Source organism: Ranitomeya imitator, chromosome 10 (assembly GCF_032444005.1).
Source record: "Ranitomeya imitator isolate aRanImi1 chromosome 10, aRanImi1.pri, whole genome shotgun sequence".
Lineage (NCBI taxonomy): Eukaryota > Metazoa > Chordata > Amphibia > Anura > Dendrobatidae > Ranitomeya > Ranitomeya imitator.
This window is the reverse complement of record NC_091291.1, coordinates 52,370,910-52,386,632: the sequence shown is the minus strand read 5'-3', so window position 1 is coordinate 52,386,632 and position 15,723 is coordinate 52,370,910. Positions and strand designations below refer to the sequence as shown.

Genomic DNA, 15,723 nt, shown 5'->3' with positions numbered 1-15,723 from the left:
TCCTCCGCTGTTGCTGCTGCCATCATACTAACACATGTTTCCTAACTTGTATTTTTAATGGCCTAGTGGTCATATCGATATAAATTTTATGACACGGACATACCACGTAATAGATCATATGTCTACTAGTACATGTGATCTGTTTTTTGATCTTAAACACATGTGATCTATCCTGACTCTCAAAATTATCTATACGGTCAATGTTGTTGCAGGCAACGCAACGGCCACATGAAAAACATCCATTTCGTACCATCACCTGATCCAGAAAAGTATTTCTGGATTCTCCGGTGTAATGGCTACGGACCAAATGATCCCGCAGATTTCTGGATCTTCTAGCTGCAATTGCAGCTTTTTCGGGCAAAATTCTGAAGATCACTGGGTCGGCCCTCAAAATATGCCAAGATTTGTCCAATATGCCTCTCATGCGGGCAAACTGTGAGTGATAACCCGTCACAAATCTTAACAAACTTTGACCATTTTTTGACTCCTTTGGGCCATAGAGTAAGGTGTTCCTAGATGCATACCTAGCCCTGTTAAAGGCCTTCTTGATCATGCGGTTACTAAATCCGTGTTCTTTAAGTCTCTGTTTGAGATCATCGGCCTGTTCAAAGAACTCATCATCTGTTGAGCATAATCTCCGCAATCGTAGAAATTGTCCGGTGGGGACTGATTGAATCATGTAACCCGGATGGGATGAGGTCGCGTGCAACAGCATGTTCGTCGAGGTTGGTTTGTGAAAGATGTTAGTTTGTACCTCCCCCTTCTCATGTTTTTGAAGTAATAAATCCAAAAACTCAATAGTTTTTGGATCATGTTTATAAGTAATGTATATATTCAACTGGTTGTCATTCAGGGAAGCCATGAATGTCTCAAGGTCCTCCTGTGACCCCTGCCAGATCAGTAATATAGAACCAAAAACACATGGGCTACTTGCATAGTGAACAAGTCTGTAGAAACCTGTTCACACCACCAAAGAACTTGAAGACACAAAAACGCACAGAAAGGTCAAAAATACTCTGTTGTAAAAAAGTCACAGTAAATAAGCAAGTGCTAGTCAAAAAATGAAAAAAATACAGGGTATTTAGTTAATACGTTTTTTTTGCAAACAAATGTATGTTAAGCAGCTCCACCAATCGCCAAGGTATACCCATAATAGAGCAGTCCTATCTAATGTATATAATCCCTATCTGATGTATTTAAAAACCTGATCATCTGTATAGTACCTGTATAAGCAGGGTTCAGAGAGAAAAAATATACATGTGGACATGCAGGATGGAACAGCTACAATGCAAATGACCCACAGAGGAGTGGTGGACTCCCCAGTCTTGTAGAAACAAGAGAACAATTATAGAACCAAAAACACATGGGCTACTTGCATAGTGAACAAGTCTGTAGAAACCTGTTCACACCACCAAAGAACTTGAAGACACAAAAACGCACAGAGAGGTCAAAAATACTCTGTTGTAAAAAAGTCACAGTAAATAAGCAAGTGCTAGTCAAAAAATGAAAAAAAATACAGGGTATTTAGTTGATACGTTTTTTTGCAAAAAAATGTATGTTAAGCTGCTCCACCAATCGCCAAGGTATACCCATAATAGAGCAGTCCTATCTAATGTATATAATCCCTATCTGATGTATTTAAAAACCTGATCATCTGTATAGTACCTGTATAAGCAGGGTCAGAGAGAAAAAATATACATGTGGACATCCAGGATGGAACAGCTACAATGCAAATGACCCACAGAGGAGTGGTGGACTCCCCAGTCTTGTAGAAACAAGAGAACAATTATAGAACCAAAAACACATGGGCTACTTGCATAGAGAACAAGTCTGTAGAAACCTGTTCACACCACCAAAGAACTTGAAGACACAAAAACGCACAGAGATGTCAAAAATACTCTGTTGTAAAAAAGTCAGTAAATAAGCAAGTGCTAGTCAAAAAATGAAAAAAATACAGGGTATTTAGTTAATAGGTTTTTTTGCAAAAAAATGTATGTTAAGCTGCTCCACCAATCGCCAAGGTATACCCATAATAGAGCAGTCCTATCTAATGTATATAATCCCTATCTGATGTATTTAAAAACCTGATCATCTGTATAGTACCTGTATAAGCAGGGTTCAGAGAGAAAAAATATACATGTGGACATGCAGGATGGAACAGCTACAATGCAAATGACCCACAGAGGAGTGGTGGACTCCCCAGTCTTGTAGAAACAAGAGAACAATTATAGAACCAAAAACACATGGGCTACTTGCATAGTGAACAAGTCTGTAGAAACCTGTTCACACCACCAAAGAACTTGAAGACACAAAAACGCACAGAGAGGTCAAAAATACTCTGTTGTAAAAAAGTCACAGTAAATAAGCAAGTGCTAGTCAAAAAATGAAAAAAAATACAGGGTATTTAGTTGATACGTTTTTTTGCAAAAAAATGTATGTTAAGCTGCTCCACCAATCGCCAAGGTATACCCATAATAGAGCAGTCCTATCTAATGTATATAATCCCTATCTGATGTATTTAAAAACCTGATCATCTGTATAGTACCTGTATAAGCAGGGTCAGAGAGAAAAAATATACATGTGGACATCCAGGATGGAACAGCTACAATGCAAATGACCCACAGAGGAGTGGTGGACTCCCCAGTCTTGTAGAAACAAGAGAACAATTATAGAACCAAAAACACATGGGCTACTTGCATAGAGAACAAGTCTGTAGAAACCTGTTCACACCACCAAAGAACTTGAAGACACAAAAACGCACAGAGATGTCAAAAATACTCTGTTGTAAAAAAGTCAGTAAATAAGCAAGTGCTAGTCAAAAAATGAAAAAAATACAGGGTATTTAGTTAATAGGTTTTTTTGCAAAAAAATGTATGTTAAGCTGCTCCACCAATCGCCAAGGTATACCCATAATAGAGCAGTCCTATCTAATGTATATAATCCCTATCTGATGTATTTAAAAACCTGATCATCTGTATAGTACCTGTATAAGCAGGGTTCAGAGAGAAAAAATATACATGTGGACATGCAGGATGGAACAGCTATAATGCAAATGACCCACAGAGGAGAGGTGGACTCCCCAGTCTTGTAGAAACAAGAGAACAATTATAGAACCAAAAACACATGGGCTACTTGCATAGTGAACAAGTCTGTAGAAACCTGTTCACACCACCAAAGAACTTGAAGACACAAAAACGCACAGAGAGGTCAAAAATACTCTGTTGTAAAAAAGTCACAGTAAATAAGCAAGTGCTAGTCAAAAAATGAAAAAAATACAGGGCATTTAGTTAATACGTTTTTTGCAAAAAAAATGTATGTTAAGCTGTTCCACCAATCGCCAAGGTATACCCATAATAGAGCAGTCCTATCTAATGTATATAATCCCTATCTGATGTATTTAAAAACCTGATCATCTGTATAGTACCTGTATAAGCAGGTTCACTATGCAAGTAGCCCATGTGTTTTTGGTTCTATAATTGTTCTCTTGTTTCTACAAGACTGGGGAGTGCTGCTATTTTTCTCTCTGAACCCTGCTTATACATTAGATAGGACTGCTCTATTATGGGTATACCTTGGCGATTTGTGGAGCAGCTTAACATACATTTTTTGCAAAAAAACGTATTAACTAAATACCCTGTATTTTTTTCATTTTTTGACTAGCACTTGCTTATTTACTGTGACTTTTTTACAACAGAGTATTTTTGACCTCTCTGTGCATTTTTGTGTCTTCCAGATCAGTAATATGTTGTCGATGTACCGCATCCACGAAAGGACGCGGCACATTGGCGGCAACTCATCCGGCAGGGAGAGGTCTCTCTCCCACAGCCCCAAGAACAGGTTGGCATATGATGGGGCAAAGGAAGCCCCCGTTAACATGACCCTAAGGAGTTCAATGAATAGTTTTCTGATATCCACAGGTAGATTGGACATACTCAAAAATACTTCTGTAGCATGGATCCCATCTTCATACCTGATGCTGGTGTATAAGGACTCTACGTCCCCCATCACCAGGATCATATCATCCTCCAATTGCAAACCATCCACCCTCCTCAATAGTTCACCAGTATCTTGCAAAAAAGATGGCAACCACTCCACTATAGGTTGTAGCTTCGAATCTATCCACTGATTTACATGTTCAAGATAGTTACCCCTTCATGAGATAATTGGGCGTCCAGGGGGAGTCTGCGCATCCTTATGAATTTTTGGTAATAGGTAGAAGGTTGGGATGGTAGGCTCGGATACAATCAGAGCCGTTGCCAGTTCTTTAGTTATAGTACCCGACTCTTTCGCCTGATTAATGATCAGATGCAATTGTGTGGTAAAGGAGGGCAATGGGTTAAACATACGTTTTTTATAACAGATGTTATTATTTAATTGGCGAAAGGCCTCTTTTTCATAGAGTGTCTTTGGCCAGATAACCACATTGCCCCCCTTATCTGCTGGTTTGTATACCACATCTGTCAAATTCTGCAGGACACACAGACGCCCCCTCTCTTCCCTTGTGAGATTGTCCTTGCATATATAACGTGGGATCTCCATAAATTCTTTGGAGACAATTTGCACAAATAAATCTATATTCAGACATGATGACAAGGGGGGAAACTTCTTAGATTTAGGACGTATTGAAGTTGGTACTTTACCTCCCTCTGGAGTGTTGTGCTCGACAGCTAATTAGTCCAAGATACGTAGAGCTACTTGCTCTTCTGTAGGAAAAAGTTGGGAGAGGTTACCATCAAAAAAATGTTTTTTACAAATCAAAGAGCGAGCAAACAGATGCAAGTCCTTAACTGCTGAAAATGCATCGAAGCTTGCAGCCGGAGAAAAAAACAGACCCTTCTCAACGTTTGACCTCTGTCATTGCCAACAAAGGATATACTGTATAATAACATATTGAGTTGAACTTTTGTTAATGACTAGTGTTGAGCATTCCGATACCGCAAGTATCGGGTATCGGCCGATACTTGCGGTATCGGAATTCCGATACCGAGATCCGATACTTTTGTGGTATCGGGTATCGGTATCGGATCAAAATGAGTGCCTTCATTACCTGCGAATGACGTCGCGGGTTCTGATTGGTCGCGTGCCGCCCATTTGACCGGCACGCGACCAATCAGAAGCCGCGACGTCATTCTCATTCACAAAACTCCTAATTCTCGGAATTAAGGACCTGCGAATGACGTCGCGGCTTCTGATTGGTCGCGTGCCGCCCATGTGACCGGCACGCGGCCAATCAGAAGCCGCGACGTCATTCGCAGGTCCTGAAGGCGCTCATTTTAAACAAAGAAGCCGGCCGGTTACCAGCGTGATGTCCAGGGGCCGCCGGAGAGGTGAACATATCAATATTTTTTATTTTAATTCTTTATTTTACACATCCCTATGGATCCCAGGGCCTGAAGGAGAGTTTCCTCTCCTTCAGACCCTGGGAACCATGAGAATACCTTCCGATACTTGATGTCCCATTGACTTGTATTGGTATCGGATATCGGTATCGGCGATATCCGATATTTTTCGGGTATCGGCCGATACTATCCTTTCAAGTATCGGACGGTATCGCTCAACACTATTAATGACCAAATACTTATTTTCCACTATAATTTGAAAAATAATCCTTGCCAAATCAGGCAAGGTAATTTTCTGGATTTGTTTTCTCAATTATGACTTTCATAGTTGTGGTCTACATATGATGTCAATTACAGGCCTCTCTAATCTTTTTAAGTGGGAGAACTTGCACAATTTGGTGGCTGACTAAATACTTTTTTCTCCACTGTATAGAGGAAGTACATCTTAAAAGTAAATAGTCAAACATAATATTGTATAAACAATCATATAACAATATACATTTTTCATTTCTTGTTTTTGAAATGTTGTTTTAGATCATATATACAATCAGAAATCCTAAAGATGCCGCAGTGTCTCTATATTATTTTTCAATAATGAGCAATTACTTCGAAGATCCAGAAAATATGGATCATTTTCTAAAAGGATTCTTAACTGAAAACAGTAAGTAATTATGATTAATATAAGCTTACAAAATTGTCAGTTATAAGCATATTCTCTGCTCTCATATTTTATCAATTGCAGTTGCATATGGATCTTGGTTTAATCACGTCAAGGGATGGATGGGATTGCTGGGAAAAGATAACTTTATGTTTCACACCTATGAGGATCTTCAGAAGGTAAATCTTTAATATGTAATTATTGGCATGTGGAGGAAACATTCTTATGATTATCCATTTTAAGTATACGCATAAACCTCAAAAAAAGGTTAAAAAAGTAAATATATATTTATTTGAGATTTAAATCTCACCTTTGCAAAAACAAAATATCAGGAGAATGGATGTTATATCATTAGTGTTGAGCGATACCTTCCGATATTCGGAAATATCGGTATCGGATTGGATCGGCCGATATTGACAAGATATAGGATATCGCCGAACCCGATACCAATACAAGTCAATGGGACAAAAATATCGGAATTAAAATAAACCCTTTCTTTCCTTGTGGTTAATTCCACATGAAGGAAAACAACAAAGAATAACATAGAATGTATCGGGGGAGGTGGAGGAGACATTAAAGGCATAGAGGTTTAGCCCAAATCAAATGGAAGATCATGAATTAATTTTTTTTTAAGACATTCGGAGTTACAAAGATATTGACTATGTTTAGATTTTTAATATTTTGTCACATATTTATGTTTCACTTCTTCCATGCTCTGCACCGTTTTGTTTACTTCACCCACACTTTCCTCTTCATCATCCTCAGCAGCAGCATCTTTTTCATCAACATCTTCTTCACCTTATTCATCTTCTTTTTTTTCACCTTCTTCCTATTATTCTTTTTGTAAAAATTCTCCATATTCTTCCTATTTACAGTAACTCTTATTCTTCTTCATGTTCTACTTCTTCATCTTCTTCATATTGTTCTTCTTCATAATATTCTTATTTGTGACAGGGATTCCTGTAGTTGTTACACCTTCCGTTCTGCCTGTCAAAAAAGATTTACTACAGTATTTGTTCACGTTCAGTTTTGCCTGCAGCAGCAGGTATTTTCCAGGGGCACAACGAGGAGGAACGGACTCACCCCCATACACTGCTTAGTCTTCTTCTGCTAATAAAATAGATAATATCTTTTGCTCTGATTTTTAGTCTTATGCTTAATGTTCTTCTGCTTTTTGTTCTGCAGCTTTTTGTTCTTCTGTTTCTCGGTCTTCAGGGTCGTCATCTTTAGGGTCTTGAACTTGGAAATGTAGCAGAAGTTACAACAGCAAAAGAACCTGCCGAGAACCAGCTGACGGTACTGGAACCCGGATGGCTAGCCGAAGGTAGAAGAGCCAATGGCACGACCGAGGACCAGCTGACGGTACTGGAACCCGGTTACTAAGCAGGAGGTACTCGTGCCAGAAAGCACTACCAAGGACCACCTGTCGTTGGTGGAACTCTGATACCCAGAAGGAGGCACGTAAGCAAAAAGCTCTGCCCGGAACCAGCTGACAGTGCTGGAACCAGGCTGGGGAGCAGAAGGTAGAAGAGCAAAAGACCCTGCCGAGAACCAGCTGACGGTACTGGAACCCGGATGGCTACCAATGGAACTACCGAGGACCAGCTGATGTTACTGGAACCCGGTTACTAAGCAGGAGGTACCCGTGCCACAAAGCACTAACAAAGACCACCTGATGTTGGTGGAACTCGGATACCCAGAAGGAGGCACCTAAGCCAAAGGCTCTGCCTTGAACCAGCTGACGTTACTGGAACCAGGGGGACCTAGTCAAGATTGTCTTCCCAAGAACCAGCTAATGGTGCTGGAACTCAGATAGGCAGCAGAAGGTCCACAGGAAAAGAAACAATAGCTAGGCCGCAAGCCAGCCGCAGTTACCGAAAAACCACAGTCCTACAGGAGGAGCTTGTCCTATTGGCACTACAGAACCAGCCTTGATTGCCACTTCCCGCAGCCCACATAGGAAGCACCTAAACTGCCGGCACCATGGAGTTGGCTAACCTGACTGCAACACGACAGGACAACGTTTCGGAGTCTAAGTGACCTTGACACTACCCGGAAACAGGAGGCGTGCTGGAACCAGGCTAGGCAAGAGGGAGTACCCGTGCCAAAGACACAGCCGAGAACCAGCTGACGGTACTGGAACCCGGATGCATTGCCCAAGGTGCAAGAGCCAATGGAACGACCGAGGACCAGCTGACGGTACTGGAACCCGGTTACTAAGCAGGAGGTACTTGTGCCTGAAAGCACTACCAAGGACCACCTGATGTTGGTGGAACTCGGATACCCAGAAGGAGGCACCTAAGCCAAAGGCTCTGCCCGGAACCAGCTGCCGGTGCTGGAACCAGGATGGGGAGCAGAAGGTAGAAGAGCAAAAGACACTGCCGAGAATCAGCTGACGGTACTGGAACCCGGATGGCTACCCGAAGGTAGAAGAGCCAATGGAACTACCGAGGACCAGCTGACGTTAGTGGAACCCGGTTACTAAGCAGGAGGGTACCCGTGCCACAAGGACTACCAAGGACCACCTCACGTTGGTGGAACTCGGATACCTAGAAGGAGGCACCTAAGCCAAAGGCTCTGCCTGGAACCAGCTGACGGTACTGGAACCAGGGGGACCTAGTCAAAATTGTCTTCCCAAAGAACCAGCTAACGGTGCTGGAGCTCAGATAGGCAGCAGAAGGTCAACAGGAAAAGAAACAATAGCTAGGCCGCGAGCCAGCTGCAGTTACCGAAAAACCACAGTCCTACAGGGGGATGAAAACAAAAACCGACACAGCGGACGTAACCAAAAGTGAAAAAATCCCTTGTATACGGCATGCCAATCGCATACCACCGGGGAAAAAATCGGGGAAAAAAAACTCCCCAATACTATAAACCTACAAACTTGAAAGAGCAAAATGCCCCATGAATAAATATAACACAAAAGATTACCATAAAAAATATACAAATTTTATTAATGAACAGAACGTAAAACAGACATACAAAAATGAGAATACGGTGAATGATAAACAAGCAGAACACTCACATGGGAGTATATACAGACACATAGGGACAGAAAAAAAGTGCCATAAATAGTGTTGAGCATTCCGATACCGCAAGTATCGGGTATCGGCCGATATTTGCGGTATCGGAATTCCGATACTGAATTCCGATACTTCCCGCGTATCGGATACCGGAATCGGAAGTTCCCAGAATTCAAATTGAACGCAGCAGCCAATGAGGAATGAATGAAAGTGTGGGCACATCCTGTTTAGCATGGTGGGCATGTAAGTACTGGCAAGGCTTGGATTGGCTGCTGAAATGATGTCACTCTGCACTATAAAAAAGCGCTGCCGCCATTTTGCGCTCACTCTGCTGTGATTTCAGTTAGGGACAGGACGCTGTGTTCTAACTGAGGGCCAGTTGAGCTAGCTAATTGCTTTATTTTCCTTTCCAAAGGCTAATTTAGCAAAACGCTGTGTGTTCTTCACTGTTCACCTTGCTCTTGCCTTGCAGCGCTGTTTTAACAGCGTTCTGCAAGGTCTGTGTGTGTGTGTGTGTGTGCAGCTCACTCTGTAGTCTGTGTGCAGCCATATACCCGGTTGTATTCAGCTCAGGGGGGGTTCACACTGCCTCACACAGTTGTTCTTTTTTGCTCTTAGTGCAGCCTGCTGCACATTTTTTCTCAAATTTCCTATTAGTGTTTTTCCACCAGTCTCCAGCTCTATTGTGGAAAAACACTACATAGGATAACCTAGAGGGGGGTTTTTGGGCCTTGCAGCGCCGTTTACGGCTGTCTGCACGGTCTCCGTGTGAGCCCAGCTCGCCCTGTAGTCTGTGTGCAGCCATAGCCGGTTGGATTCAGCTCAGGGTTCGTTACTGGCTCATACCTTGAGAAAAATTTTCCTTTTTTTCAAATAGTGCAGCCTGTTTAAAATTTGAAAAAAAAAATTCCTATTAGTGTCTTTCCACTCGTATCCAGCTAAATAGTGGAAAAACACTATATAGGATAACCTAGAGGAGGGTTTTTTGGCCTTGCAGCGCCGTTTACGGCTGTCTGCACGGTCTCCGTGTGAGCCCAGCTCGCCCTGTAGTCTGTGTGCAGCCATAGCCGGTTGGATTCAGCTCAGGGTTCGTTACTGGCTCATACCTTGAGAAAAATTTTCCTTTTTTTCAAATAGTGCAGCCTGTTTAAAATTTGAAAAAAAAAATTCCTATTAGTGTCTTTCCACTCGTATCCAGCTAAATAGTGGAAAAACACTATATAGGATAACCTAGAGGAGGGTTTTTTGGCCTTGCAGCGCCGTTTACGGCTGTCTGCACGGTCTCCGTGTGAGCCCAGCTCGCCCTGTAGTCTGTGTGCAGCCATAGCCGGTTGGATTCAGCTCAGGGTTCGTTACTGGCTCATACCTTGAGAAAAATTTTCCTTTTTTTCAAATAGTGCAGCCTGTTTAAAATTTGAAAAAAAAAATTCCTATTAGTGTCTTTCCACTCGTATCCAGCTAAATAGTGGAAAAACACTATATAGGATAACCTAGAGGAGGGTTTTTTGGCCTTGCAGCGCCGTTTACGGCTGTCTGCACGGTCTCCGTGTGAGCCCAGCTCGCCCTGTAGTCTGTGTGCAGCCATAGCCGGTTGGATTCAGCTCAGGGTTCGTTACTGGCTCATACCTTGAGAAAAATTTTCCTTTTTTTCAAATAGTGCAGCCTGTTTAAAATTTGAAAAAAAAAATTCCTATTAGTGTCTTTCCACTCGTATCCAGCTAAATAGTGGAAAAACACTATATAGGATAACCTAGAGGAGGGTTTTTTGGCCTTGCAGCGCCGTTTACGGCTGTCTGCACGGTCTCCGTGTGAGCCCAGCTCGCCCTGTAGTCTGTGTGCAGCCATAGCCGGTTGGATTCAGCTCAGGGTGCGTTACTGCCTCATACCTTGAAAAACAATTTCCTTTTTTTCAAATAGTGCAGCCAGTTTAAAATTTGAAAAAAAAAATTCCTATTAGTGTCTTTCCACTTGTATCCAGCTAAATAGTGGAAAAACACTATATAGGATAACCTAGAGGAGGGTTTCTTGGCCTTGCAGCGCCGTTTACGGCTGTCTGCACGGTCTCCGTGTGATTTAAACTAGCTCTGTAGCCCGATCTGCACCAAAAAAAAGGTTAAGTTCACCAAACACAACTTACACTTGTGTAGGCCACATTTGAAAAATAATAAAGTTTAGTCCACAATTTACAACATTAGTGTTTCTTACACCTGTTAGGAGGAGCATTACAGGAATAAGCACACTAAGGCCTTAGTACTTTTCTGCTTATCTTTATCTGTCAACCAAGATGAAGAGGGCAGGGAGTAAGGCACGTGGGCGTGGGCGCGGAGCAGGGAGAGGAGCAGGGAGAGGACGTGGTGATTCTGTGCCTGCTGCGGGCGCCGGTGACTCGTCGTCACTCAGTTTCAGCAGGGAACAGTCCTTCATGCGCAGCTTTGTCGGAGAGCGCCGTGCACCGCTGCTGCGTGAAGACCAAATTGAAGCCGTTGTCGGGTGGATGGCAGCTAACGCCTCGGCATCGACTTCAGTTAGTGCCACATCCTCTCAGGCACAGAGCACTGGAGAGCAGCCATCTGTCTCTTCACCACCTGCCAAATTGGCCAGGCAGTCAGAGAGCCCAGGACAGGAGCCGTCTCTACTTCTGTTCTCTGAATCTCTTGGCTTGGAAACAGGGGGCCAGCCAAGCAGCATTGGAGAAATGGAAGAAGAGGCAGTGTGCAGTGATGCCCAACACCTTTTTCTCTCTGACTCTGAAGAGGCAGGTGGGCCAGTGCCTCCGGTGACCACAGCGCAGTACGCATCTGATGATGAAACTCAGGTGCCGCTTTCTCGTGCGTACTGTGCTGCTGAGACTACCCAGGAGGAGCAGTTGGTGGCAGAGGGTAGTGGAGATGATGAGGTCCTTGACCCATCGTGGCGTGAGGAACAGGAAGGTGGTGGGAGCAGCTCAGAGGAAGAGCTTCCTCTTACGGGCCAAAGAGGGAGAGGGAGGGGGAAGACTGCGGAGCCTGTAGCCTCCACTTTGGCACCCGTTAGGAGCCTGTCTCTTTCCAAAGCCAAAAAGGGCGCTCCCAAGACTTGCAGTGCCTGGTCCTTTTTTGACACAGTTGCAGATGACATTTGTTTTGTCAAATGCAAGCTGTGTCATCATAAAGTAAAAAGAGGGAAAAATGTCAGCAACCTCAATACCACAAATATGTGGAAACATGTGCGGACCAGGCACGCGGTGGAGTTACAGAAACACACTGAAGATGTAGGCCAACCAACAGCGGCAGCTACCACCTCTTCAGCTCGTGTTGCCTCTTCCTCCAGCTCACGCACAGCTGGTTTGGCTTCCTCCCAGAGACCTTGTGTAATTCCACCCACAGCACCACCTTCCCAGTCATCCTCACACTCCCAGTCTACTCTACAGCCATCGGTAGTACAGGCATGGGAGAAAAGGCGGGCATTCTCGGCCAACCACCCCCGAGCACAGGCTCTGAATGCAGGCATTGCCAAACTGTTGTCCCTGGAAATGCTCTCGTTCAGGCTGGTGGAGACTGACAGCTTCCGTGACTTGATGGCATTGGCAGTCCCACAGTACAAGGTGCCCAGCCGCTTTTACTTCAGCAGGCAGGCTGTCCCTGCCCTGCACAGGCATGTTGAGGCAAACATAAAACATGCGCTACTGAACGCCGTCAGTAGCAAGGTCCACCTCACCACCGATGCGTGGACCAGTCAGCATGGACAGGGGCGATATGTTTCCCTCACTGCCCATTGGGTTAATGTTGTTGAGCCAGGTACAGATCGTGCGAGTGGCGCAGGACGTGTCCTGCCCACTCCAAGGATTGCAGGAATCCAGTCTGTACGCATCGACTCCTCCTCTTACACCAGTTCCTCTGATTCCTCTCTGCAGGATCCGTCACAGTCCACCCCCACATGGACCCGTGAACGTTTACCTATGACCGACATGAGCACAGCCGTGGCCAAACGTCAGCAGGCCGTCTTGAAACTAGTTTCATTGGGGCATCGAAGCCACACAGCGCAGGAGCTCTGGAATGCCATAAAGCAGGAGAGCGATGTGTGGTTACTGCCAGCGAATCTCCAGCCAGGCATGGTAGTGTGTGACAATGGCCGAAATCTGGTGGCAGCTTTGGCCCTTGGCAACCTCACTCACATCCCATGTCTGGCACATGTGCTCAATTTGGTTGTGCAGAGTTTTCTGAGGGACTATCCGGATCTTGATGCCCTGCTGCACAAGGTCCGCCTAGAGTGTGCTCACTTGCGGCGTTCCAGCTTGGCCAGATCCCGCATTGCTGCTCTGCAGCGCCGATTCCGCCTTCCGGAACACCGCATCATATGTGACCTACCTACCCGGTGGAATTCCACGTTACATATGTTGGAGCGGTTGTGTGAGCAGCAGCAAGCAGTTATGGAGTACCAGCTGCATCAGGCGCAAAGAAGTCGCAGTCAGCGCCGATCAGACTTCACAACCACAGAGTGGGCCACTATGAAGGACGTCTGCCAGGTTTTGCGTCCTTTTGATTATTCCACGCGGATGGCAAGTGCAGATGATGCACTAGTCAGCATGACTGTCCCCCTTATCTGCCTGCTTCAGCAAACTTTGCAAGGGTTAAGGGATGATGTGGTGGAAGAGGTGGAGGATGAGGAGTCACCTTTTCCATCAGCTTCTGGAGAGTCAGCGCCACGTGGTTCCTCACAAAGGGGTACGCAGGGGCCAATTTGTGAGGAGGATGAGGAGGAGTCAATGGAGGAGGAAGAGCTCCGTCCAGAGGAGGGAGCGACACAATTGTCCAGTGGTCAGTGTGTACAGCGAGGGTGGGGTGATGACGAGCGGGCAGAGATCATGTCTCAAGCAGGGGACAGCGTTTCTGGGCCGGTTGGCACTCTGCAGCACATGGTGGATTTCATGCTGCAGTGCCTGAGAAACGACCGCCGCATCGACCACATTCTCAACATGCCTGATTATTGGGTGTTCACCCTCCTCGATCCTCGCTACCGGGACAACGTCCAAAACCTCATCCCTGCGTTGACCCGGGAGCGTAAATTGCGGGAGTACCACGACACACTGGTGAATTCCATCATCTTCTCCTGTCCAACTGAGAGGAGTGCTGCTAGTGCTTTACAAAGCAGCTCAGTGCGTCGAGGCAGTGGGGGAGGCTCTGCCCAAAGAGGGAGCAGAAGCAGTGCCTCTGCCCAAGGCAAGCCCAGTATGGCACAACTCTGGCACACTTTTGTGTGCCCGCCCCAAATGTCTACACCATCACCGGCGGCTCCAGTCAGCAGGAGGCAACGGTTCCGTCAGATGGTGACAGACTACATGGCTTGCCCTCTTACTGTACTCCCAGACGGCTCTTCCCCGTTCAAGTTTTGGGTCTCTAAGCTGGATACATGGCCAGAGCTAAGCCAGTATGCATTGGAGGTGCTGGCTTGCCCTGCGGCTAGTGTCTTATCGGAACGTGTCTTTAGTGCCGCAGGTGGTGTACTAACAGACCGTCGCATGCGACTATCCTCCGATAACGTTGACCGGCTTACTTTCCTGAAAATGAACCAGGCCTGGATCTCGCAGGAATTTGCCACTCCTCTGCCTGATTAAGTAATTGGGTGTCATCCAGGTCTCCTGCTGTGTTCATCTTTCTACCACCTGAACTGCTATTCCTGGGCTCCAACACCGCCAGTTGCGGCTCAGAAGTGCAGGCTGCACAGTAAAAACATACGACCCAGTGTTATTGGGTTTCAGTAACGTCAGCTGATCCCCAGCTGTGTAGCCGGCAATGTGTCCTGCGACCGCCACGCTGGCACAACAACCTAAATGTAAGGGAACCTGTCCCCCCCCCCCCCCCGTCGTTTGTTACTGAAAGAGCCATCTTGTGCAGCAGTAATGCTGCACAAGGAAAAGGTAGCTCTTTTTTTTTAGCTCTTTGCACACGCAGAACTTAACACTTATAAAATGTGTTCACTGATACCGTTATACCGTCCCGGAGCTGGGACTTTCCTTCGTAATGTGACGCAGCACAGCCGTCATTCCTACCCCCTTGGTGCCATGCGCTGCCTCCTCAGCGTTGTTTTAAGCTGTCACGGAGCCTGCGCTGTTCTGTTATCCCTTGGGCATGCCCTATTTGCGCTGCCTGTCTTCTGACATAATTTGGTGTCAGGCTGGCTGCGCCTGTGCGGCCGCGGTGCCCGAGATCCCGCCTCGCAGTGTCTTCTGATTGAGTCACACTGCGGGCCTGGGATCCATGGGCATGCGCAGTGCATATCTTCCCCTCGGGCTCTCGCTCATTTCCCTCCGCCTTCTTTAGACTGTGCGCCGTCAGCTGATCCCTAGCATGCCACGGCCGTGACACCGCACAGTCTGAAGAAGAGGGAAGGAGGGGAGTGAGAGTCGAGGTTATGCACTGTGCATGCCCATGGTTCCAAGGCCCGCAGTGGGATTACGTTAGATGAGACTGCGAGGTGGGATCTGGAGCAGCGTGGACGCACAGGCACTGACAGCCTGACACCAAATTATGTCAGAAGACAGGCAGCGCTAATTGGGCATGGCCAAGGGCTAACAGAACAGCGCAGGCTCCGTGGCAGCTTAAAACAACGCTGAGGAGGCAGCGCACGGCATCAAGGGGATAGGAATGACAGCTGTGCTGTGTCCCATTACGAAGGAAATTCGCACCTCCGGAACGGTTTAACGGTATAAAGGGACACATTTTTA

General features: G+C 45.6%; 1 protein-coding gene across 8 annotated transcripts in view; it reads left to right on the top strand.

Moving 5' to 3' along the window:
* Positions 1–15,723, top strand: part of LOC138652018 (sulfotransferase 2B1-like) — a 267,378-nt gene that overhangs the window by 200,623 nt on the left and 51,032 nt on the right. For all 8 annotated transcript variants that reach the window (XM_069742708.1, XM_069742706.1, XM_069742710.1 and 5 more), the window contains 2 exons: positions 5,874–6,000; positions 6,082–6,176. In XM_069742708.1, coding sequence (XP_069598809.1) covers positions 5,874–6,000; positions 6,082–6,176 — 222 coding nt within the window. The remainder of the gene's footprint in view (positions 1–5,873; positions 6,001–6,081; positions 6,177–15,723) is intronic.